The sequence below is a fragment of the Myotis davidii genome, unplaced genomic scaffold (assembly GCF_000327345.1).
Source record: "Myotis davidii unplaced genomic scaffold, ASM32734v1 scaffold1593, whole genome shotgun sequence".
In the NCBI taxonomy this organism is placed as follows: domain Eukaryota; kingdom Metazoa; phylum Chordata; class Mammalia; order Chiroptera; family Vespertilionidae; genus Myotis; species Myotis davidii.
The window spans coordinates 240,267-263,115 of NW_006284711.1; the positions used below are offsets into that span (position 1 = coordinate 240,267).

General features: G+C 44.4%; 3 protein-coding genes across 6 annotated transcripts in view; 1 reads left to right on the plus strand and 2 right to left on the minus strand.

Annotated features, from left to right (window-relative positions):
- The window catches only part of ZNF789 (zinc finger protein 789), an 18,005-nt gene extending 5,721 nt beyond the window's left edge, over positions 1 to 12,284 (minus strand). The window contains exons 1-3 of one of the 3 annotated variants that reach the window (XM_015557400.1): positions 9,430 to 9,699; positions 6,791 to 6,868; positions 2,358 to 2,484 (exon numbers count right to left, since the gene is read on the minus strand). In XM_015557400.1, coding sequence (XP_015412886.1) covers positions 2,358 to 2,484; positions 6,791 to 6,823 — 160 coding nt within the window. In that variant the 5' untranslated portion in view covers positions 6,824 to 6,868; positions 9,430 to 9,699. Of the gene's footprint in view, positions 1 to 2,357; positions 2,485 to 6,790; positions 6,872 to 9,429; positions 9,700 to 12,145 lie in introns of those variants that run through there. The other 2 variants (XM_006755016.2, XM_015557404.1) reach the window with 2 other exon arrangements.
- A 32-nt stretch (positions 12,285 to 12,316) lies between these two features.
- ATP5J2 (ATP synthase, H+ transporting, mitochondrial Fo complex subunit F2) lies at positions 12,317 to 21,711 on the plus strand. Of its 2 annotated transcripts, XM_006755014.2 has the most exons (4): positions 12,393 to 12,570; positions 19,520 to 19,627; positions 20,747 to 20,863; positions 21,581 to 21,711. In XM_006755014.2, the coding sequence occupies exons 1-4, from the start codon at positions 12,558 to 12,560 to the stop codon at positions 21,607 to 21,609; spliced, it is 267 nt and encodes an 88-aa protein (XP_006755077.2). In that variant the 5' UTR covers positions 12,393 to 12,557; the 3' UTR covers positions 21,610 to 21,711. The 2 variants fall into 2 exon arrangements, with proteins under 2 accessions (XP_015412903.1, XP_006755077.2); XM_015557417.1 differs by lacking the exon at positions 19,520 to 19,627 and having other exon boundaries at positions 12,317 to 12,570.
- A 114-nt stretch (positions 21,712 to 21,825) lies between these two features.
- Positions 21,826 to 22,849, minus strand: part of CPSF4 (cleavage and polyadenylation specific factor 4) — a 14,592-nt gene continuing 13,568 nt past the window's right edge. The window contains exon 8 of the mRNA XM_006755021.2: positions 21,826 to 22,404. Within this exon, the coding sequence (XP_006755084.1) occupies positions 22,369 to 22,404 (36 nt within the window). The 3' untranslated portion in view covers positions 21,826 to 22,368. The remainder of the gene's footprint in view (positions 22,405 to 22,849) is intronic.

Here is a 22,849-nt window from a genome sequence, read left to right on the forward strand (position 1 = left end):
AGCCAAAGGAAAAGTTAATGTTCCAGAGATTTTCAGCAGAGTTGCAACAATATAGAACTGGAAATAAATGTTAATAGGGGAATAATTAAAGTATAGCAATTAATATAATAAAGGGAAAAGTATTAGGCACATATTAAAAATCCATGTTTAAAAAATATTTATTGAGGGTCAATGGGGGAAAAAGGGATATATGTAATACTTTCAATAATAAAGAATTATTTTTTAAAAACATATTAAAACAGGGAAGTGCTCCCTGTACATTTTTAAAGCAGAATACAAAACTCATGTAGAATATAATTCAAAACTCATGTAAAGTATGATCCAAATTTAATGTTTTAAAACTAAATGTGGATATGTACATAAGTATACATATATATATGAAAAGACTAGGAAAAAGTAAACCAAAATGTTGACAAGTTATTTCTGAGCACTGGCACTTTTATTTTCTACTCTATTACTGAAATATCATTCAATAATACATATATATTATGAAACTTAAAAGTACCATACCCGCTAACTCCAACATTCCAGTCTTAGGAATACCAGTATATCTTGGGAATAATCAGAAATTCATATTAAGATTTATAGTCAGAATATCCATTGGCACTTTATCATATAGAAAATGATAAACACACAAGCGAATCAACAACTAAAACAAAGCCAAGCTTAATATTCCTGAATGGGAAAATAATCAAATACTAAGGATCATACAATAGATTTACATTAAGATTATTTACTATATTATGGGGGTTTTTAATAGCAGAGGGAAAATTCTGATGCTATAATGTTAAGTTTTAAAGGGATTACAGAATTATACAAAGAATATGCTCAGCTACATTTAAAAAAATGTTTTTACTGATTTTAGAGAGAGAGGGAGAGAGAGAAACATTAATCAGTCACCTCCTACAGGTACTCTGACCAGGGCAAACCAACTGAGCCACACTGGCCAAGGCACTCAGCTACATTTTTTAAAGCATGGGGGAAAAAATACTGGAAGTAAATACTCCAAAATATTAACCGTATTACCCCTGAATGTTTTTTCCTTCCCTTCATGCTTTTCTACACCTTCCATGTATTCAAATATGTTATTGTATTTTTTTTTAAAGAAAAAGAATCATAAAAAAAAACCCAGAGGTGGGTAGATAATCCTATGACAGAAACTGTGTCAAGAGTGTCAGTGTGGCCGAAACCGGTTTGGCTCAGTGGATAGAGCGTCGACCTGCGGACTGAGGGGTACCAGGTTCGATTCCGGTCAAGGGCATGTGCATTGGTTGCGGGCACATCCCCGGTGGGGGATGTGCGGGAGGCAGCTGATTGATGTTTCTCTCTCATCGATGTTTCTAGCTCTCTATCTCTCTCCCTTCCTCTCTGTAAAAAAATCAATAAAATATATTAAAAAAAGAGTGTCAGCGTGAGAGTCGAGCATATATCCCCAGAAAGAAAGCTATTTATCCAGGTAACTTCCACAGTAGGACATTCTGCATTGGCTTAAGAGAAAGGCTGGCTCCTGGGAAGAAAGACGCAGTGAAGGTTCAGAAATAAAGTCAAGTCAGTTAAGAATCATTTCCTGGGCAACGAGTGATGTTGCAAACAAGGAAGGAATCATTTCCAAAGAAAAGAAATAAGACATTTCAAGAGAGTAAGAAGCTAACCTTTGGGAATCCAATCAGCCACAATCTTTTCAACTCCAAGAAGTCTTACAGATACAGAGGTCAATGGTGGTGGGAAATGAACTCTAAAACAAAAGGAAACTTCCTCATCCCCAATCCCTAATCTGAAGTTTCAGGATTCAGAATTTTCCCAGATTTAGAAAGGATGACTTTCTATTATATACTACCCCAAAACCTAACAGGGTTTGGAATTGTACCTTTAATCAAGCACATTGATGTTCCTGATGCTAAATATATAGATACAAAAGTCAAATGGGAAAAATCCTATCTAATAAAAGCCTAATATGGAAATCAACCGAACGGCAGAACAACCAGTTGCTATTACACACGCCGCCCACCATGGGGCAGGCACTCAATGCAGGAGCTGCCCCCAGCCCACAGTCCCTAGCCCAGCCAAGGCAGGTGCCAGCAGGGGCCCCCTGATCGCCCCGCCAGTCACCCCACAGATTGGCCCTGATTGCTGGCCATGCCTAGGAACCCTACCTGTGCATGAATTTCGTGTACCAGGCCTCTACTAAGGATGATAAATAGCTTGACTTGTAGGGTGAAGTCAAGTTCGGCCATTGGATGACTAGGTTGAATCTTGTAGCCAAATGAGTTATGAAAACATTTCTGGTTTTCAGTGCTTTTTCTGATTTTAGAATTTGTGTAGACAATCAAAGGCAAATCTGTAAGCCAAGTCATTACCCAACAAAATCATGTTTCTGTAATTCTCCAGCATCACGTCTCTGTAGAGGTCCTTTTGAGCCCAATCAAGTTTGTTCCACTCTTCTCTGGTGAAGTACATAGCCACATCCTCAAAGGACAGCAACTCCTAAAAACACAGTGACTAATTATAGCTTCAATTCTGACAATAACTTTGTGAGCTGCTATTATTCTATGAGTCATGTTTGATTAGATAAAGTGATTTGGCCAAGTTCATTCAATTAGTAAGTAGATTCACGGATCAACTTCAGTCTTCCCAGACATGTCTTTTTTCTATGCGAGAGCCAAAAGCTTTTTCTTTAGAGGGCCAGATAAATATTTTAGGCTTCTCAGGCCCTTTGGTCTCTGCTGCAATTATTCAGCTCTGCTTCTGTAGCACAAAAGAAAGCCATGGAAATCAAATGGGCATCACTGTGTTCCAATAAAACTTTACTATCAGGTCCAGGTCAACTTGCCCAAATCCCGCTCTATACATACATAACCCTTTGCAAATGACTTTTCTGCCAGGGCTCGGACAGGGAAGAGATAGCACACTCAAATGAGGTCACTGAGGATAGCTTAGTGTGCAGACTAGTCACAAAAGAATGGACAGGCTTCCAATAGGGCCTGCTGAAGCATGCAGGGGCTGGCTCTCCTGGGGAACCATTACCGACTAAGTCTGATGGAGAAAGCAGGGAAGGGGTTATTAGAATATAGAAAGTTGTTGAGAGGAAACAATGCTGGAACCAGGGTCTTAGAGAAATGCAGCCCAGCAAGGAGGAAGCTGTAGGAATAAGCATCTGACATTAATTTCCTTCAAGCCTCTGGTCCCCTGACTCCCACCATTCCATTGCCAAAAACCAACCAGAAGCCAGAGGGCGAGGGAGCCCACTGATGATAAATATAAAGGTCAGCCTCCCAGGGCATACACCAAAGTCAGGAAGAGTACAGAGTATATCCAGGGGGATCAGGTGTTCAGCACAATGTACGCAGTCGAAGTTTCCATTTGCAAATGTGTGTTCACCTCAGATGGGCCAAGAACAGAAGGTATCTCATTCATATGCTATTGGAGCTCTTGGAGCAAAGGCCTGGTTGTCTGCTCACTACACTCCTTTCTCTTGTAAGACATTGACGGTGTGGGTGCAGGGGGTATTTGTGCAGAACAAAGGTGCTCAGTGACAGACAATACCCACCCCATCCTGAGAAGCTTCTCACACCTCTCGTCTGGATTCAGACACCACAATCTCCCAAATTCCATGGCCTTTCTTTCCTCCCCACTGACCCTGACTTCCTCAAGCTCTCTCTCACCACCATCCTAAATGTCCCTCCTTTCATTGCCTCCTGAACCTGACCAACTCAGCTATCTGCATTCTCTATATCTACATGAAGGTTATTAGGTGCCGGGGGATGAGATGGTTTAATCTCCCATGAGTTATCTCTGTACATTTGGTGTTACAGTTGAGCCCTTAAAGATTCTCAAAAACTCTTGCTCTTATATTCCCCACAGTGGTACTCTACATATTTATCACTCCAGTTCCTTTAAGAAACGTTTACTGAGCACCAATAAGTTGTTAACCCTCATGCTTTGGCCAGTAATAAATATAAGGTTACAACTCAGGCTATGAACTGCTCAACTCTATATAATAAAAGTGGTGTGATGGGGCCCCCTCGAGTTGCTAAGTGCACAACTGAACAACCCTATAGCAGCCCTGGTCCCTGCTTCAGGAAGTGAACGATCCAGTGGAGGAAGATGGAGAAACCAACATGGGAATGATCTAGTGGTCAACACCCCCGGGGGTAATTAGAGAGGGCTATGAGGAGAGGGAGCGCCCCTTCCCTTTCAGAATGCACTGCCCGTTCTGTCCCAGAAAACAGCCCATGGGGCACGTGCTCTTTAACTCCTCTCGTATTCCCCACCGCCTCCCCTGGACATTACCTACATTTTTACTCATTCCTCTTCTCCCTCAGAGGAAGAGGTTGTCCTTCTAGTAATCTCTCCTCCTCTGCCATTGATTCCATTCTCTCCTGTCTCTGCCAGGGTCTGAATCCAATGTTGATGATGAGACTTCCTTTTCTTTCTCTTTCCCCTTGTGATATTGTGATTTACAGTTAAATATATATATATTTGGTCTTCATCCCTGTTTCTTGCACAGAGTTCCTAAAACCCCTGGAATTTCCTAAAGGAATAACACCAAATGAGCATCTTTTAATATTTGGTCTTTTGTCCTAGGTTTCTCAGATAGGTCCAGAGCCATAAAGGTAAAAGGCATGTCTTGTTACTCATAACTTTCTTCCACCACACCTGAGTTTATGTTAATGAGATGAACTTTAGAAAGTCCCTAAAAATGGCAGCACAACCACAGGATTAGAGGGTTAGAACTTTCAGACCTCTTCCGCCCCCCAACTTAGAGAAGGGGAGAGGAGCTGAAGGTTAACCTATGATCAAAGGCCAATTAATTAATCAATCAAACCTATGTAATGAGCCTCCATTGAAAACCCAATATGGGTTAGTGAAGTCCTGGAGATACTGGGAGGGTGGTATGCCTGGACACAGTATGGAAGTTCTTCACCTCTTCCCACATACCTTGCCCTATACTCTCTTCCATCTGACTGTTCCTGAGTTATATTCTTTTATAATAGACCAGGAATCTAAGTAAACTGTTTTCCTGAGTCTTTGAGCCACTGCAGCATATTAATGGCATCTGAGGAAGGGGTCATGGGAACCTCCAATTTATAGCTAGTCATTCAGAAGCACAGTGACAAACTGGACTGTGATTGGTGTCTGAACTAAGGGGCAGTCTTGCTGGACTTAGGCCTTAACCTGTAGGGCCCTATGCTAAGTCCAAATAGGCTGTCAGAATTGAGTTACATTGCAGGGCACTTAGCTGGTGTCATAACTGTTTGATATGTAGAATAACCCCACGTCTGGTGTCAGAAGTGAAAAGCATGAAAGTAGAGAAACGCAAGCGTGTTCTTTCCTAAACACTCACTCCTCTCTTAACTTCTTTCCCTTAGCCAGCAAAAATGCTAAAATATCTCCTATTCTTAAAAAGATCTGCCTTGTGTCTTGCTTCCCCTCTGGTTTCCACTCTCTCATTCCCTCATTGGACCAACTTCTGTAAAGAAAACTCTACAGCCAGCACCGGTTTGGCTCAGTGGATAGAGCGTCGGCCTGTGGACTGAAAGGTCCCAGGTTCGATTCCGGTCAAGGGCATGTACCTGGGTTGCGGGCACATCCCCAGTAGGAGATGTGCAGGGGGCAGCTGATCGATGTTTCTCTCTCATCGATGTTTCTAACTCTCTATCTCTCTCCCTTCCTCTCTGTAAAAAATCACACACACACACACACACACACATATATTCCTAAACATCACTCCTCTCTTAACTTCTTTCCCTTAGCCAGCAAAAATGCTAAAATATCTCCTATTCTTAAAAAGATCTGCCTTGTGTCTTGCTTCCCCTCTGGTTTCCACTCTCTCATTCCCTCATTGGACCAACTTCTGTAAAGAAAACTCTACACACTCACCTGCAATCTCTCCACAACCCTCCCTGCACCCTGCCCATGAGTGCCCTACTTGAGAACACAGGCAAAAGTTATGTAGTTAATGTAGGAAGTCAGAGAAGTTTTCACAGAGAAGATGATTTTTGAGTTGAGTCTTAAAATATGAATAAGTGAGTTTGCCTGTGGACAGCAAGAACAGGAAATACAAAAGAATGGAGGAATGGAAGAGCACTATGCATTCCAGTGTGCAGATCCTCTGGCTGTGGGGGAAGGCTGGAGATAAAGCGGAGAAGGCAGGCAGTTTCAAGATCCCTCAGAAGATGCAGACATGCTGGAGCAATATGGACCATCTGCTACCACCTGAATTCCCTCCCTCCTGTTCAAGACTGCACTTTAAAATTGTTACAATTGCTTCCCAACTTGTCCCTTACTTTTAAACTCAATTTCTTATCATCACCTGCCTTAATGTTACAAATTCAATAATTAAGCTTCCATTATATGGCTGAGAATTTACCCGTGTATTATAAGAATTGACGTATCTACCTTTCCAAACATCTTATAAACTCTGAAGTAAGAGTTTATCTCCCAGCATAAAGTACACAATAGGTACACAAGAATGCTCACTAACAAAAACAATAAGCAACTGTGCTTACAATAGCTAAAACTTACAGAGTGCTTAAAAGGTAATAAGATACTATGAAATGTACTCCACATACCTTATTTCATTTAATCCTCACAACTCTTTGCTGTAGGTACTACCATTATCCCATTTTACACATAAAGAACTCAAGTTTACATTGCCTTCCAAGAAGGAAAAATCCCCAAATTGGTAAAGATGGCTCAACCTGAACAAAAGAGTTAAAGCCACATTAAAGCCATCGCCCACTATAGTCACAGGGACTATACTGAGGAAGTGGAGGAGAACCCAGCTCACCTTCCCTGGGGCTGTCAGGAACACAGCTGCCATGGCCTGGTTTCTAAGATGGGGCAGGATCCTGGCCACCAGGCTAAGCTGAAAGAGAAAAAATAAAAAATGAAGGTAAGGAGTGAGGCCAGTACACATTTGAACCTCTCTCACTAGGCAACTCTGGGAATTCCACCAGGGCCAATAAACCTCAGCGAACACAAAGTCACTATTTAATGTTGGAATGTGTGACAAAATGAAAGAAGCCACTAGAATAGGGTTTTTTTTAGTAATTTCTGAAGCTAGATCCATTTTCAAAACTAGTCAAAAGAACCTGTGGCCCAGCCCTCCCCTTTTCCCTAGAATATGTTCTGCAGTACCTCATTATAAAAATAGCACTCTGTCAGCAGATGAGTGGATTAAAAACCTGTGGTACATCTACACAGTGGAATACTATGCTGCTGTAAAAAAGAAGGAACGCTTACCATCTGCAAAGCATGGATGGACCTGGTGAGCATTATGCTAAGAGAAATAAGCTGGAGAAAGATAAATATCACATGATCTCACTCAATTGTGGAATATAATGAACAACATTAACTGACGAACGAAAATAGATCCAAAGACACAGAAGTATCAGATAGACCACCTGCCAAACCTCGGAGGGAAGGCAGGGGAGGGTGGGGTGGTGGGGTAAGAGATCAGCCAAAGGACTTGTATCCATGCATATGAGCATGACCAATGGACACAGACCAATGGGAGCAGCAGTTATCAGATTTCAGGCTACCTGTTATACACAAAGAAGTAATCACTGTCAAAAAGAAATTCAGCTTTTCTTCATATGAATATTTTATCCAGCAAGAAACAAACCATAAACACGGAGACTTCAAAACTCAAGGTGTTGAGAAGCTGGGCCCTCAGCAGTTGCTGCTCAGCTTATAAAACCATGTGAGGGGTAGCAGATACACCACCCCAAAGTATGCTCCTTTGGAATGTTGATTATTTTGAGCTGCAGGCACTTAAAAAACAGCAAATGCAAAGACAGGCTTTCTATGAACTGCCTTTATTTTCCTAAAGACAGATCCTCCAAAAGGAACTCAACTGTCACAAATCCCACCCAGGGAGTCTCATCAACCAGGGAAGATTGGCTCTTATCACAGAGAGGAGACTAGAAAACTTTGACACAAACTATCAGACCGCCCATATATTCTTCTAAGAGCCCATTCACCTTTCTAAAAAACCTCTAAAAGGTACATTCTCCATCCCCTTTCCCTATTAAGATGGGAAAAGCCTGAATTCAGGCAATCCAGGAGTTACTCATTTTCCCCTGGGTATTTCCATATATTCATGAGGTACGCATGTTCATAAACTTGTGTTTCTCTTAATCTTTTATTGCAAGGATTTCAGCTAACTCAGAAGGGGAGAGAGAAAATTATTTTTCTCCCCCCTACACATGAATAAAGAAGTACCTTGTTTTCCATTGATTTTTAAATAATATATATTTCTTTATTGATTTCAGAGAGGAAGGGAGGAGAGAGAGATAGAAACATCAATGATGAGAGAGAATCATTGATCGGCTGCCTCCTGCACACCCGCTACTGGAGATGGAGCCCGCAACCCGGGTATGTGCCCTTGGCCAGAATTGAACCTGACACCCTTCAGTCCATAGGCCGAAGCGCTATCCACTGAGCAAACTGGCCAGGGCTCCATTGATATATTTTTTTTAAGAGAGTGGAAGGTACGGGGGAGGAGGCAGGGAAGGAGGGGAGACACATCTATGTCTCTCAGAGATTGGCTGCCTCTCACGTACCACCCCGACCATCCCTGGGGATTGAATCTTCGTGGCCTGACACTGTAACCACTGAGCCACTCTGGCTAGGGCCAAGTTTACTTCTTTGTAGCCGATTGGCTAAGAAGATGCAAAGTCACCCAACATAAGAAAGCTTACCTTTCATTTAAGGACAGAGTGAGCATTTTGGGGGCAATTAGGACAGTTTAAGTTTGGGTTCCCTAGCTATGGGTGAGTGGGCTCGGGCTATACCCAAACTGTGGCCTTCATTTTAGCTTTTTTTTGGTTTTCAACACAAATTCAATATTGTTACCCAGGGAGTACACACGTGATGCGATACAGGTGATTTCTCTTTCTTGTGCTTTTCTGGCTACCCGTGAACCTTGCTCTTCGTGTAAGTGCATTTTAAGGAGAGCCCCTCACACACTGTTCACGTCGCTAAAAACGCGGCGCCTCTTCAGTGGGAAGGCACTCCAGCAACGTCCTGGAGAACGGCTCAGCGCTGGAGAAGGGACCGCATCCTTTTCATGATCTACTGCGGACACTGGACACCTGGAACTCGGAATCTAGAATGCCACTTCACAATGTGAGCCCCTAAACTCTTAATCATATCTCGTTTTCCCTATAACAAAACCAAACCATACCATAGTACCAACCAGGCAATCCATCACCAGACTCAGTTCTCCCTTAACGCTACATAAGTGCCTGCGCAGAACATGCTCAAAAGTTGGCGTCTGCAGGAAGACGCTGGGTCAATGCCCCGTGACTTCCCCATAAAACGGGGGGTGGGGGGCCCGAGCCCTGACACCTTCCGTGGCGGAGCTGCCGTGGCTTCCCCAAGGCACCCACTCCTCCCATCACAGTCGCTTCTTTCTCCCCAAACCTGCTTGGCGCCTGCTCCACGAAGTCCTAGGTGTCTACTGCCAGCGACCACGTGGGCTGGGCTCTCCTCGTGAGGTTCCGGCCCCGCCCCCGGACCTGGTCGGCGACTCCATTAATCCCCAACTGAGGGCCATAACCCGAAAGATTCCCGTGTCTCTCCCTCGCCCACTCGCCCGCCCGGAGTAGAGCAACGGCGCCTGCGGACCTTCTAGGAAACGCGGAGGCTTCGCAACTCTATGGTTGGGCTAATTGTGCCGCGGCCTCAAGTCACAGGCACCCAGCGCCTCTGATCGGGCCAATGTAAATGTTACTCAAAGTATTTAGGGTTTCATTTGGGCTAAGAGGGCTGCTGATTGCAGATAGATCACCCATAGTTCATGGGTCAGTAGCAGCAGCAGCAACACCTGGAATCTTGTAGCTTCTCAGTTTGATAATCATATTGTGCAAAAGTGACAATATTGGAGACTCGGGGGGCCTTAAACTCAGGTACAGTTTCCCTATCAAGCTTTGAAGTTACATGGAGGAGGGGCTGAAGAGCTATAGTAAGACATTAGGATGGAAAGAGAGGAATTTTTCAGTCTCCCATTACATGTAAGATAAAGACCACGATGGGGAGGAGATCAGTAATTGTAAGTCCTACAAGTTATAGTTTCTATTGCTACTGTTTAAGCTCACTGATCCTTTCAGGTATTGGGGTGTGTGTGTGTGTGTGTGTGTGTGTGTAATTTTTTATTTATTTCAGAGAGGGAGAGGTGAAGAGAGAAACATCAGCGATGAGACAGAATCATTGATTGGCTGCCTCCTGCATGCCCCATACTGGGGATGGAGCCAGCAACCCCCGCATGTGCTCTGATTGGGAATCAAATCATGATCTCCTGGTTCATAGGTCGACCATGCTGGTCAGGCTGTTGGGGTTTTTTAATCTTCAGAAGCTCCATTAATTTTTTTTTTACCTTGTATTTTTCTGTTCATGCTTGTTTTAAATCCTTGAACATATTCAATTAATTGTTTTAAAGTCCTTGTCTCCTAATTGCATAACTAGGGTCATTTCTGAATCTGTTCCTAAGGACTGATTATTTTCCTGGTTTAAGATTACACTTTCCTGCTTCTTTACATAGCTATTCTTTTTTTATTGGTTAGGAAAGTGATAGATCCTCTCTTCCCCCAGCTGGTGGGTGGAGTAACAGCAAACATAATCTGCAGCCCAGAAACACCTGAGTGCCCAACCACGTACCTTATATGGACTATACATTAAGCCACGAATCAGCACCTGCCAAATACCCTAAGCCAGCGGTTCTCAACCTGTGGGTCGCGACCATTGGAAAACACATATAGCATATCAGATATTTACATTACAACTCATAACAGTAGCAAAATTACAGTTATGAAGTAGCAATGAAAATAATTTTATGGTTGGGGGTTGCAGCATTAGGAAGGTTGAGAACCACAAAGCCCTTGTTTCTAAGTACCTGAGTGCCTAACTATGTACCTTATATGGACCATACATTAAGCCACCAATCAGCGTGAGCCGAGTACCCTAAGCCCCCATTCCTTCTTATTCCTCCCCTCAAAAGGGGTGCTCACATCTGCACGGGTTGCTGCTCTCCCCTTGCGAGACAGCCCTGAAGGCTTTTCTCCCAATAAAGCCTGTAATACCTGGTTTTCGGTTCCTGACGGATCTTTCAGAAAGAATTCAGAGACAAGACCCAAACTGTAAGAGGACATTTATTTGGTAAATCAAGAGGTAGAAAAAGTAAATCCTAGAAGAAATGGACTTAGGAAGACAAGTAATGGAGGTAAAAGAAGGGTCCATGGAGCCTAGGAGTGAGTAAGGTAATGGTAATGTGCCTGGGGCAGGGAGGGGGTGGGGAAAAGGAAAGGGAAAGCAACTGGTGTGCTCTGGGGAGGAAGAGAGCACTGGGTCCTCCCTAAGACATTTAAGGTCAATATTTTAGGGGAGATCCCAGGGGGAAGATCTCAATAGAATATTCAGCAGTTATCCAGGTGTGTCTTTTCAGGGTTGTGGTCGCTACTGATTGATTGGCTGGCACCAGGGAGTCATTCTTCAAAGCAGATAGTCCTGACATCAGCCGTGGCCGGTTTTGCTGCTTATCTGGGCCTGGAGCTAAAATACAACTGAGGCACAGATGTTATCTCTAGGGAGGAAAGGTCGGGAAGTCCAAACTGAATATCCAGCCATATGCTAGGGGAAGGAAAAGTCACCCTGGGGGCTTTCTACCCTGGTGACCGTCTGTCCCTGGCCCATGCTCCTTTCTCTACTCATGGCTAACTGCCTACTGTATTTTCACACACATTGTGTTTCATTTAATTCCTAGCACAAGGATGCCAAGTAAGCAAGCATTTACATCCCTATTTTACAGCGAAGGAAACTGAGATTCAGAGCATCAAGTCACACCCAAGTCAGAATTGCTTAACCAGCAATGGTGAACGTAGCCTTTACACACACACACACACACACACACACACACACACGCACACGCACACAGGGTCATGTGAACCCTAGGGTCTTCCATACCCAGCCCAGAGCTGGAACCCTTAGGGGTACTCTTGGATCAAACCTACTTGTAATACTTGTAACTTATTATTATTTTTTTAATATATATTTTATTGATTTTTTTACAGAGAAGAAGGGGGAGAGAGAGAGAGAGTTAGACATATCGATGAGAGAGAAATATTGAGAGAGATTACGGCTCTACTAGTAATTTAAACTTGGGTGAACACTTTTCCTGGTGACTGGTAATTCCTTAAGAACCGGAGCTCACCTCCCATCCAGTCCAGCTGGGAGGAAGGATCTTGATAGGCTCAAGGTGACAGTGAGAAAGCCAGGACAGTCTTTTCCTTCCGCTTCCTGTTTCCTGATTCCCTCCCAGGATGGAGAGCTGGGCTGGGCCCTTCTCTCCCTGCTCCGCCCCCAACGGAGGGGGCCTGGGCGCGCTGCTCTCCAGCGGCTTTGCCCTTCATTCCGCGGAGCGCTGGCAGCCCCAGCGGAGCCTCAGTCCCGACCTGCTTCCCGTGAGTCTCTGCTCTTTACGACCCCACGCCGGGGCGCGTGCGCCTTACCCAGCAGTCCTTGCGCGGCCCCACCAAGCGGACACCCCGGACTCCAAGATGGCGTCAGTCGGTAAGCACGGAGAGCCGGTAGGGCCTGTCAGGTTGGAAGCTCGCGCCGGTCCGGGGCTTACAGACGCCCTGGGCGGGGAGGGAGCTGCGGAGCGCCTGCCTTCGCTGCGGACTTCGCCGCGACCTCACCCGACGCGCACCGGACCCTTTGCAAGGGTCCTGCGCTGCCCGACCGTTCTCTGCTCTCCGGCCGCACCTCCGGGCTGTGGCAGGGAGGGCGAGGGCAGCCGGGCAACGCGCCTCTGGGCTTGGGAACGCGCCGCCTCAGGACTCCCTCCCTCTCCTCTCCTCTCCTCGCTAAGGAATAGCTGCTCTCGTCCCCGCCGCGACCCCGGCGCTTTGCACTGGAACCCTATGTGCAGATAGTTGTTTCCAAAGGTGAAACTCAAATGAAGCTCCAGGAGAAGTTGAATGCCTAGGACAGTACCTAACACAATGAAAGGTTAGAGTTAGACGCATATACGTTGACTATGCGCTGAATAGGCTCGCGAAGGTGAAGTGACTACTCAAGGTCACAGCTAGTGAGAGGACTGAGCGGGATTCACACCTACGAGTTTGGGGCCTTGAACCACAGGATGATCTGAGGACTGGCAGGCTTTTCGGTGGCATATATGAGTGAATCTCTACACGCATGGGACTGTGCACACTTTTTCTTTTTTTAAATAGTAGGGTAACCATGGATAAGCTCTAGATCCTCACGTTAGCCTTTTCAAGAAGTCACTGCCAGGAATGTTGATCCCATGTGGTGTGGCCTGCCCGAGATCACAGCATGACATAGGCAGAGTTTTGATGAACTTATGTGTGTCTTACCCCAGTTTCTATATTCTTAATCTCAGCCTGGAGGAATGAAGAGGGAATCAGAAAAGATGAATGATGCTGTTTTTGCCATCTGTGAAAACGGGCACGAGCATATTTATCCATAGGTGGTTTTGTTGTTTAAATAAGACAGCATGTGAAAAGGAAGCATTGAGACTTCGCATCTTATTTAAGCAGAGGGTTGACCTGAATAGCACTGTGGACTAAGGATTTAACAACTTAGTACATGGAAGGTACCTGGAATACTGCCTGGGGCACAGGCACGTGATGCTCATCCCAGCTTAAACTCTGACTTTTGGGCTTGGTCCTGTCACATCTGGCCCATTCAGCATCACCCTAGGGAAGAGAATTGGAGTCCAAAGTCTCTTAAATAATGGTGATCTTGTAGATGATATCTGTTGCCAGAGCATAAAGCCATTAGCAAATAAAGTGATAAAAATATGAATGAATAACAATAGATGAGAACAGGGCTTGGCAAACTATGGCAAATAGGCTGGATTTCCTGGGGTCTGTTTTTGTCTGTGAGCTAAAAATGGTTTTTATGTTTAGAAAAAAAATGTGTTAGAGTCCTTGTGTGGCCTGCAAAGCCTAAACTCTACTCTCTGGCAAACCTCTGGTTTGGATTTAGTACCTAGAAGACACTTGGCATTTCCATGCCTCTTCATATAAATGAACAATATGCTTCTTGAAGTCATAAAATCAGGCCGTACTTGTGGTCCTTACACAGTCTTCACTGAAAGTCTGTCATGACCAGGAACTGTGTGTGGGTGCTCCCACCTTCAGATAGCTCATAGACGGAAAGACAAATAATAATAATTCCCGTTTACACAGTATCTAAGCCAAGCACCAAGGTGGGCACTATTCTTATCCTTATTTTACAAAGGAGGAAACAGGCACAGAGAGGGCAGTAACTTGCTCAAGCTACAAAGTGGCACAAAACTCAGAATACTGAATTCTAGAGTCTGCTCTGTAATCACCACACTCTACTGGTGTGAACCAGCGGCTGCAGAGGGATGTGTAGCACTGCACAGCAGTGTTGAGGGAGAGTTCCAGTATGGCTGCCAAGGACTGAGGCCTTTGTCTTCTGCTAAAAGAGAAATTCTGCCCTGGCCGGTTTGGCTCAGTGGATAGAGTGTCGACCTACGGACTGAAGGGTCCCAGGTTCAATTCCAGTCAAGGGCACATGCCTGGGTTGTGGGCTTGATCCGCAGATGATTCTCATCATTGATGTTTCTGTCTCTCTCTCCCTCTCCCTTCCTCTCTGAAATCAATAAAAATATTTTTAAAGCCAAAGCCGGGTTGGCTCAGCGGATAGAGCGTCGGCCTGCGGACTGAAGGGTCCCAGGTTCGATTCCGGTCAGGGGCATGTACCTGGGTTGTGGGCACTTCCCCAGTGGGGGATGTGCAGGAGGCAGCTGATCGATGTTTCTCTCTCATCGATGTTTCTAACTCTCTATCTCTTACCTTCCTCTCTGTAAAAAATCAATAAAATATATTTTTTTAAAAAAAAGAAGGAACTCTTAAAAAAATATTTTTAAAAAATTTTCAGGGATTAAGAACAAAAAATAATAAAAATAAAAGAAATTCTTTTTCCCTCACCTGAGGATATTTTTCTATTGATTTTTTAGAGAGAGTAGAAGAAAGAGGGAGAGACAGAAAGAAACATCCATGTACCTGCAACCGAGGTACATACCTTTGAGTGGAATCGAACCTTGGACTCTTCAGTCCGGTGGCTGATGCTGTATCCACTGAGCCAAACCAGCTAGGGCTAAAAAAGAAATTCTTGGAATAAGTGTATACTTATCTCTAATGAATCTGATTGCCTCTTGGAGTTTTGTGATGGGGGTTGTACTTGTTCTTAAAACTAATGTAATTTTGCCCTACCTGGTTTGGCTCAGTGGATGGAGTGACAGCCTGCGGATTGAAGGGTCCCAGGTTCGATTCCAGGTTGTAGGCTCGATCTCCAGTAGGGGGCGTGCAGGAGGCAGCTGATCAATAATTCTCTCTCATCATTGATATTTCTATTTCTCCTCCCTTCCTCGCTGAAATCAATAAAAATATATTTTTAAAAAATGCATGTATTTTTTTTCCCCTGTGCTTCTACATTTCTTAATTTTGGTTAAGTAAATGCTCTTGTCTTTATATTACAGAGATATAAATATGTATAAATTGTTGGCTTTTTTCCTCCTCTAATGTGCCAAGGCACCATTCCAATTTCTGAATGTGGTCCTGAGAATGCAGAATGTGTTTTCATAGTTTGTGTGAGTATGAAAAAGATAGCTGCAGTGGGCCTAAAAGTGGCCTTTTTTTTTGAGCCATCCACCTTATAGTTGTCAAAAACATTTTGATTTAAAATAGTTATTTGAATATTTCCCCAACATAGTTCTATTTTTGAAAGCACTTTTTAACTTTTATTATGGCAGATTTAAAATAAAAAGGGAACAGAATAATGTAAGGAGCACTTTGTACTCATACCCTGTGTCAGCTATTAGCAACATTGTGCTATTCTAGTTCCATCTATACCTTCATCACCACTCCCCACCACAACGCCATATTTAAAGCCAGAGTTGGTTTTAGAATGATGTTTGTACTCCTTGCTGCATGCACGAAGGCTTTGAGAGTGTATTAAAGGTATTACTGTGTTCTTATTCAAGAAGAAATGTGATATAGTATTCCTTGGACTAAAAGCCTACCTATTCAAGTAAAGATAAACCTGGAATGTAAGATGTGTACTTATTAAACTTTCCTAAAAATAGCACAACAGGGTGACAGGGAAAGGTATAGGTAATTTTTGGAGAACATTGTTTGGTGTCGAGTTTAATATCTGTGACACTGAACTCTCCAACAGAGATTTGGAACATATCTTAACATTCATTTGAGACCATCTAACATTTCAAAAATTAAACTAATTTTTGTAAAAAAATTAAAAAAAACCTAAACAGTGAGATTAATCCCTGAAACCCCGTGTCGTTAAAATATCCTAAAGTTTGGTTTACTGTATGTGCATTTCCCTCTACCCTTATTCTTTTAAAAAAATATATTGATTTTTTACAGAAAGGAAGGGAGAGGGATAGAAGTTAGAAACATCAATGAGAGAGAAACATCGATCAGCTGCCTCCTGCATACCCCCTACTGGGGATGTGCCCGCAACCAAGGTACATGCCCTTGACTGGAATCGAACCTGGGACCCTTCAGTCTGCAGGCTGACACTTCATCCACTGAGCCAAACCGGTTATGGCTGAATTTCTTCTTATACATTGTTTCTAAAATATATGTATGTTGATTCTTTTTTTAAAAAAATATATATTTTAGTGATATTTTACAGAGAGGAAGGGAGAGGGATAGAGGGTTAGAAACATCGATGAGAGGGAAACATCGATCAGCTGCTTCCTGCACACCCCCTACTGGAGATGTGCCCGCAACCAAGGTACATGCCCTTGACCGGAATCGAACCTGGGACCCTTCAGTCCGCAGGCCGACGCTCTATCCACTGAGCCAAACCAGTCAGGGATGTATGTTGATTCTTTTAAAAAATATATATTTTTATTGATTTCAGAGAGGGAGAGAGAGATAGAAACATCGATGAGAGAGAAATCAATCAGCTGCCTCCTGCACACCCCCTACTGGGGATGTGCCCCAAGATACATGCCCTTGGCCGGAATCGAACCTGGGACCCTTCAGTCCGCAGGCTGACACTCCATCCACTGAGCCAAACCAGTTAGGGCAACCCTTATTCTTTTAAAAAAATGTTTCATGTAAACCTTAATGAGATTTTAATAGTAATAATAACAGTTTACAATTCTGAGCACTATTCCAAATGCTTTTGTACAGATTTTCATTTAATCCTTGTAATAAACCATTACAGATGAGGAAATTAGCTCATTGATTATATAGAAACAAAGTGCTGGCATTTGAGATAAAGAGGGCAGGGAAGAGGCCTCTTAGGAGATGATATTTAAGTTGAGATAGCTCTGTGATGAACCAGGGGCACTGCAAGTGCAAAGGCATCAGTGAAAATAATTATGTTATGAGAAACAGAAACGGTTTTGTATGGTGAGCCCAGGAAGATGGGTGTATATGAAGTGGTTGTCTTACTCCATAGAGTGTTGGCTCCTGAGAGCAAGTCTCTCGTCTGCAGTCAGTACTGTATTCATAGTGCTTGGTGTGCTACCTGGCATATGGTAGGTGTTCCATATTTGTTGGATGAATCTAGGTGGAAGGTTGGGGCAGTTTGGGACAGGTAGCCTAAACCGCAACCCTTAAACCATGTATGCAAGTCACGGGCTTATGCCTCCATCTGTCACTAGTCTGTTGTGACAAGCCTGCGTCTGATCCGTCAATGCCAGGGTCCGCTTCTCCAGACGACCTGTAGCAGATCTGAAGCTGCCGCTAAGCCTTGTATTTCTCTTTATGGCCTGACAGCCCTTGCCCTTGTTAAGGGTTGGGAGGTGTTAGGAAGCCTGTGGGATTCCCTCAGTGGACTCTTGAGGCTGGTCTTCGGGGAGCATTCGTCTTTCCTTGGATCCCCAAAATGGAAAAGAAACTTTGGAATGATTTAGTCTGGCTTCTGTGGCTGGTCATTAAGAAGGAACTTTAGTCCTTGACTCCTTGCTCCGAAGGCAACTTTTTAGAGTTGATCTCTGGCTGCCCTGCAGGTGCTGGATCTGCTGGCACCACAGACATTGGGGCACAGAGGAAGTGGCTGTTTCTACACTCAGTGCTCAGAACAGTGGGCACTAAAAATAGTTTATAGCCTGACAGTCCTAGTGCGCCCGGCCAGCATGCATTTGTGTTCATGTGTGCAGCAGTCTGACCTGTGTCCCGGCTTACAGTTGGGGACCTCAGGTTAGATCCTAAGCACTTTGCTTTTCTTTTTCCTCTGGGTGATGAGGCTGTTCTGGGGGCTTAGTGAGGTGGGTGGGACTGACCGGCACAGGGTCTCCTGCCTGGAAATTTGTTCACAGGGCTGGGCCGGGGGCTTCTTAGCAACAGTCCTTGGGCAGGTGTGCAAATCCTCAGCTAAGAACCATATGTTGGTGTGAGCTCCCTGTGGCCCTGGGTGGGCAATCGGAGCCACCTCGCACATGAGCACCCACACTCTAAGGACTCCGAGACAAGCAGAGCACTTTCAGGAGCAGGAGGGGCTTGGTCAGTTTGAGCCAGGTGGGCTGCCAGAGGTTCACTCCCTGCATTTCTCTGTCCAAGAGTTGGGAGTTGGGACCCACCTGGATTCCCCTCAGTGGGCTGATAACTGCAAATGATCGTCCCAGCCAGGGCACTGGGTAGAGAAGGGGCTGTAGATAACCCCACTGGGATGGCAGGTGTAACCCACTGTCCTTGTCCCCTTGCAGAAAAAAATAAAAAAATAATAATAAAGTTGACCTCTGGAGGAGCATGGGGGAAGGGAAATCTGCGTCTGAACACTTGCAGCTCCACCCCCCTCCCAAGTCCCCTTTCTATTTTACTCTTAAGCCCAGGGATGAGTATAGTACAGCCTCAACTAGAAACCCTTTCTGTCCAGTCTTCAGACTCATTGAAATATAATCTGGGGCCTGTTGGATCATTTGGAGTGGTTTTTACTATCATTTGGCATCTGTGGTCCCAGGTAGGATACTTGTAGTAGAAATGAAACTCGCTTCAGGAGTAGGGGGGCCAGACCTGAAGTTGAATCCTGCCTCCACTGCCTGCATGCTGTGTGACTTTGGTCACCTTCTCAGAGTTACACCGCCCCCCCCCACCCTTATAAATTAAGGCATCAACTACTTGTTTCAAAGATTAAATGAGCTAAAATATGTAAAGTAAATACTAGTTTTGCAGTAATCTTTCTATTCTGTCCTCTACTTTCTTCCTTGCGGCCCTTAGTTCTCTTTTTACATAGTTACTCCCAGCAAGCTGTTATTCAAAATCCTGTTTATTAATAAATCTGTCACTACAGCAGTTCTGCCATTATATGGACTATGGCTTAAAATAGTGAATTTGGTGTGACATATTTATTCATATTACTTATGTCCAGCCTCTATGTAGTAATGTTATCAAATATCCCTTTATTGAATGGTTGAAATGAGTGACATAAAAGGATGCTATTTGTATTATTTGGAGATTTTTCAGTATGTATTTTTGCTTTTCCTAATCAGTGCCACTGAAGGAGAAGAGACTGATGGAAGTCAAATTAGGGGAGTTGCCAAGCTGGATAATGATGCGAGATTTCACCCCTAAAGGCATTGCTGGAGCATTTCAAAGAGGTCAGAGCCTTTTGGATATGTGTAAACAAAAACAAATCTCTGGTTCTTCAGATTTCTTTTTCCTGAATTAATTTGGGTGGTAAAGGCCTTGTCTCAGACCAGTAAGTTATGTAGATGATAGGGAGAGGTCGTTGTTAGCTTTTGAATTTCATGTTTGGTCCTGTCAAAGACTGGCTCTGAGATATTTTAGCCAAGAAAACATTTTCTGTTGCTTGAGATCAGTACCATTGCTTTCATCTTAGAGCAATGTCTGTGAGCATTTTCACATTATTAGACTTAAGAAAAAAATGGGTGAAGCATAGTGGACCTCAGTCTAAAGTATAATGCTCATCTTCCTGCCAAGCAAAACTTCCATGATGAATATTTGAAATGGTCTGTCCTTCATGTCTGCATTTTAAAGTGCACAGCTAGTCAGATCAGTCCTGTGGAACCCATGTCATGTTCCAAGACTAAAGACCCACGTTATGCATGGTCTCCAGCTTCTCAGGGGCTTCCCTCTGTGTTTTTCTAATACTGACTTCCCTGTGGCTGTCTTTTCTGTGCCATCTTTCCTCCTGCCCTGAGGCCTTTCCTCAATTTTGCCCTCAGATTAGAACTCTACCTTTTCCCTATAGTTACAGCGTCCCTCACTGTTATAAACTGTGGCCTTCTATGATCATTTCAGTCTTTTTCTATCTACTAGGCCATGAGCCCCAACAAGGCAGATATGGTTTGTCCCCTCACTGATGGGAGCACCTAATAGAGAAGCGCACAAAGCCTTCCCTGAGTGGCCCTTACTGGGGATTGGATTCTCAGTCAGAATTAGGGTAAGGGTTTCCCAAGGCTGGAGGTGAGGGTGAGGTAGGATCAAAGGCCGACAGGCTAAACCAAATCTACAAGATCAGGGCCAGAGGGTAGGGGCAGAATGAAGGTGGGCCTAGCTGGAGCTTCTCCTGGGCTTGTGGGGACCCAAGACTCGGTGGGGGCATTTATGTTTTTCCCTTTATGAACCCGAGAATCTACGTAGGGTCAGTGGCTTAAAGAGCTAGAGCAGGACTGGGTCCCCGAATTAAGCCAGATTCGATTTTGCACTGCATGAAGCAGTCATAGCAAAGCAATGATCTTCTCTTCTGTTTGCAGGTTACCACAGGTATTACAACAAGTACATCAATGTGAAGAAAGGAGGTGTTGCTGGGGTTTCTATGGTGCTGGCAGCTTATGTGATTTTCAACTACTGCCGTTCTTATAAGGAACTAAGTAAGTGTCTTTGGTTACCTTGCCTTCAGTGGGGTTTCCCATGAGAGGGTAGCATTGGCTCACTGTCAGATTTAGTCCATTATTCTACTGACAGCTGAAGAATTGGAGGGACTTGTCAGAATATAGTTTTTAGGACTTTGAGAAAATTGTGGCAAAGAGAAAATACACAGGAAAAGATGAAGCTGGGGTTAAGGTAATACTTAGAAAGCATTGTATAAGATACTGCAGGCTCTGCCAAAGGTTGATGGAAAATTTGGCTTCATTTTCCTAGCAGCCCAAGCAGAGGGAAGTTGAGTGGTACAATCTGGGCAGTGCTCTGGAGAAGTGTAGCTGTTCCTGAGATCCAAGAGGAGCTTGTCCAGTGGGAGATGCCAGAAAGTGTCATTGGTGACTGGGTTTCATGGCTGTTTGATAGTGCCCAGCCCCGTCTGTGGCATCTGGGGTGATGCTGGCTCCAAAGGAGTGGACAGGTTCTTGGGGGCTATTATCTGAGTGGGCGTTCTTCTGGGAAGGAAGAGGCTGGCCAGGGAGCAGATGAGCACCTGACCTCATGTCCTCAGGTCAGCAGTTCCACTGAGACCCCGACAGGCAGGTTCTAGGTTATTTTCTGAAAGGAATTCTCAGGATGGCTTTATGATTTTAGCTCGATGCTTCCCCTCTGGTCTTGTGCTTTCCCTGTACCTTTGAAGAAATTTACTTTTGACTTTCTAACTTCAGAGCATGAGCGACGACGCAAGTACCACTGAAGAGGGCCCAGTGTGGACTCCACATTCCTGACCATGACCTTTGCCCAGCACCTCTGAATCCTTTCATATTGTAATGTAACACCTAATAAAAGGTGGCTGGTACTGGGCTGCTTCACTGGTTTGGCCATTTCCCTCACTTCAGGTCCCTTGCACAAGGTGGGACAAGATTGCCTTACCACTCCCGAAGGGGGACTGTCAGCGCAGGGCATCAAATCATGAAGCCTTGGTGGACACCCACATCACTGGGATTTTGCCCCAGCTCACTAGGGGGGTCTGTTAGCAGTACCCTGAGCATTTTTGGCCTTTTGTCACCTAACTGCTATAGTGTAAAGCAGAAGTCCTGTATTCCTAAGAATGCCTTCCCCACCATTTCTTCATTACTCCTGGGTATGTGCTTGATGGAAGCTTAGTGGGATGATCTAAGGGAGGGAAAACACGGGCCCTGAGAGCCCATATACAGCACTTTTCCTTACCTTTATCAAAGGCCTCAGTAAAGTGATGTGAAGGCCAGATTGGTTTCTTGTTAAGGGGCCTATGGTGAGCCTATATACTGCATGGAGTATAAGGGGGTGAGATGCTGTGGCTCATTTTCTCCTAGACCTGAATTTGAATAAATACCATCCAACATTTGAGATGAAGTAAGGAGACCTACCAGTAAAAAGACCTTTCACCGGCAGCATCACTTCACTTCTGAAGTCATTTGTTGAAAGGAGATAAGCAGGCACCAATGTCAAAGCTTTGAGCCAGGCAGCTAGTGGATCAGCCAATAGCAAGATCCTCTCCTTGGCATGGAGTCTGAAGCAATGAGACACAACTTAAAAAACAAGCTTTAATCAACCTCATAAAAATTGTTCTTATAATTGAACTTGGATAGGTCCCCTTGCCCAGCAAGTTCCAGGTGATAGTTTCACATTTCCAGGCTTAAGATGGTCTCCATAGGCCAAAAGGTGTCTGAGTGACAGTACAGATGCTTGAGGGGCAGGAGGTAGGTGCACAGGTGGATCATGTCACCCCTTTAAGGGTGGCCTGTAGCTCAGCTTCAGGCATACCTTAAGCACTGTTAAGCATGTGCCCCAAGAAAATAAGCCTAGAGGAAAAAGACCCTCACACTTGAGAGCCCTGCACCCCTCCTCAATTGCTGCCACCTTGGAACAGGACCAGGCTGAGGCAACAAGCCCACTTGAGTTTGCCCTGAAGGGCTGCCTCGTTCAAATCACATTGATAGGCACAGCTTCTGAAT

Coding starts and splice junctions, on each gene's coding strand:
- ATP5J2 (XM_015557417.1), top strand. CDS start 12,321: ATGGAGAGCTGGGCTGGGCCCTTCTCTCCCTGCTCCGCCCCCAACGGA. Junction 12,571..20,746: donor CTCCAAGATGGCGTCAGTCG/GTAAGCACGGAG, acceptor TTCTGTTTGCAG/GTTACCACAGGTATTACAAC. Junction 20,864..21,580: donor CCGTTCTTATAAGGAACTAA/GTAAGTGTCTTT, acceptor TTCTAACTTCAG/AGCATGAGCGACGACGCAAG.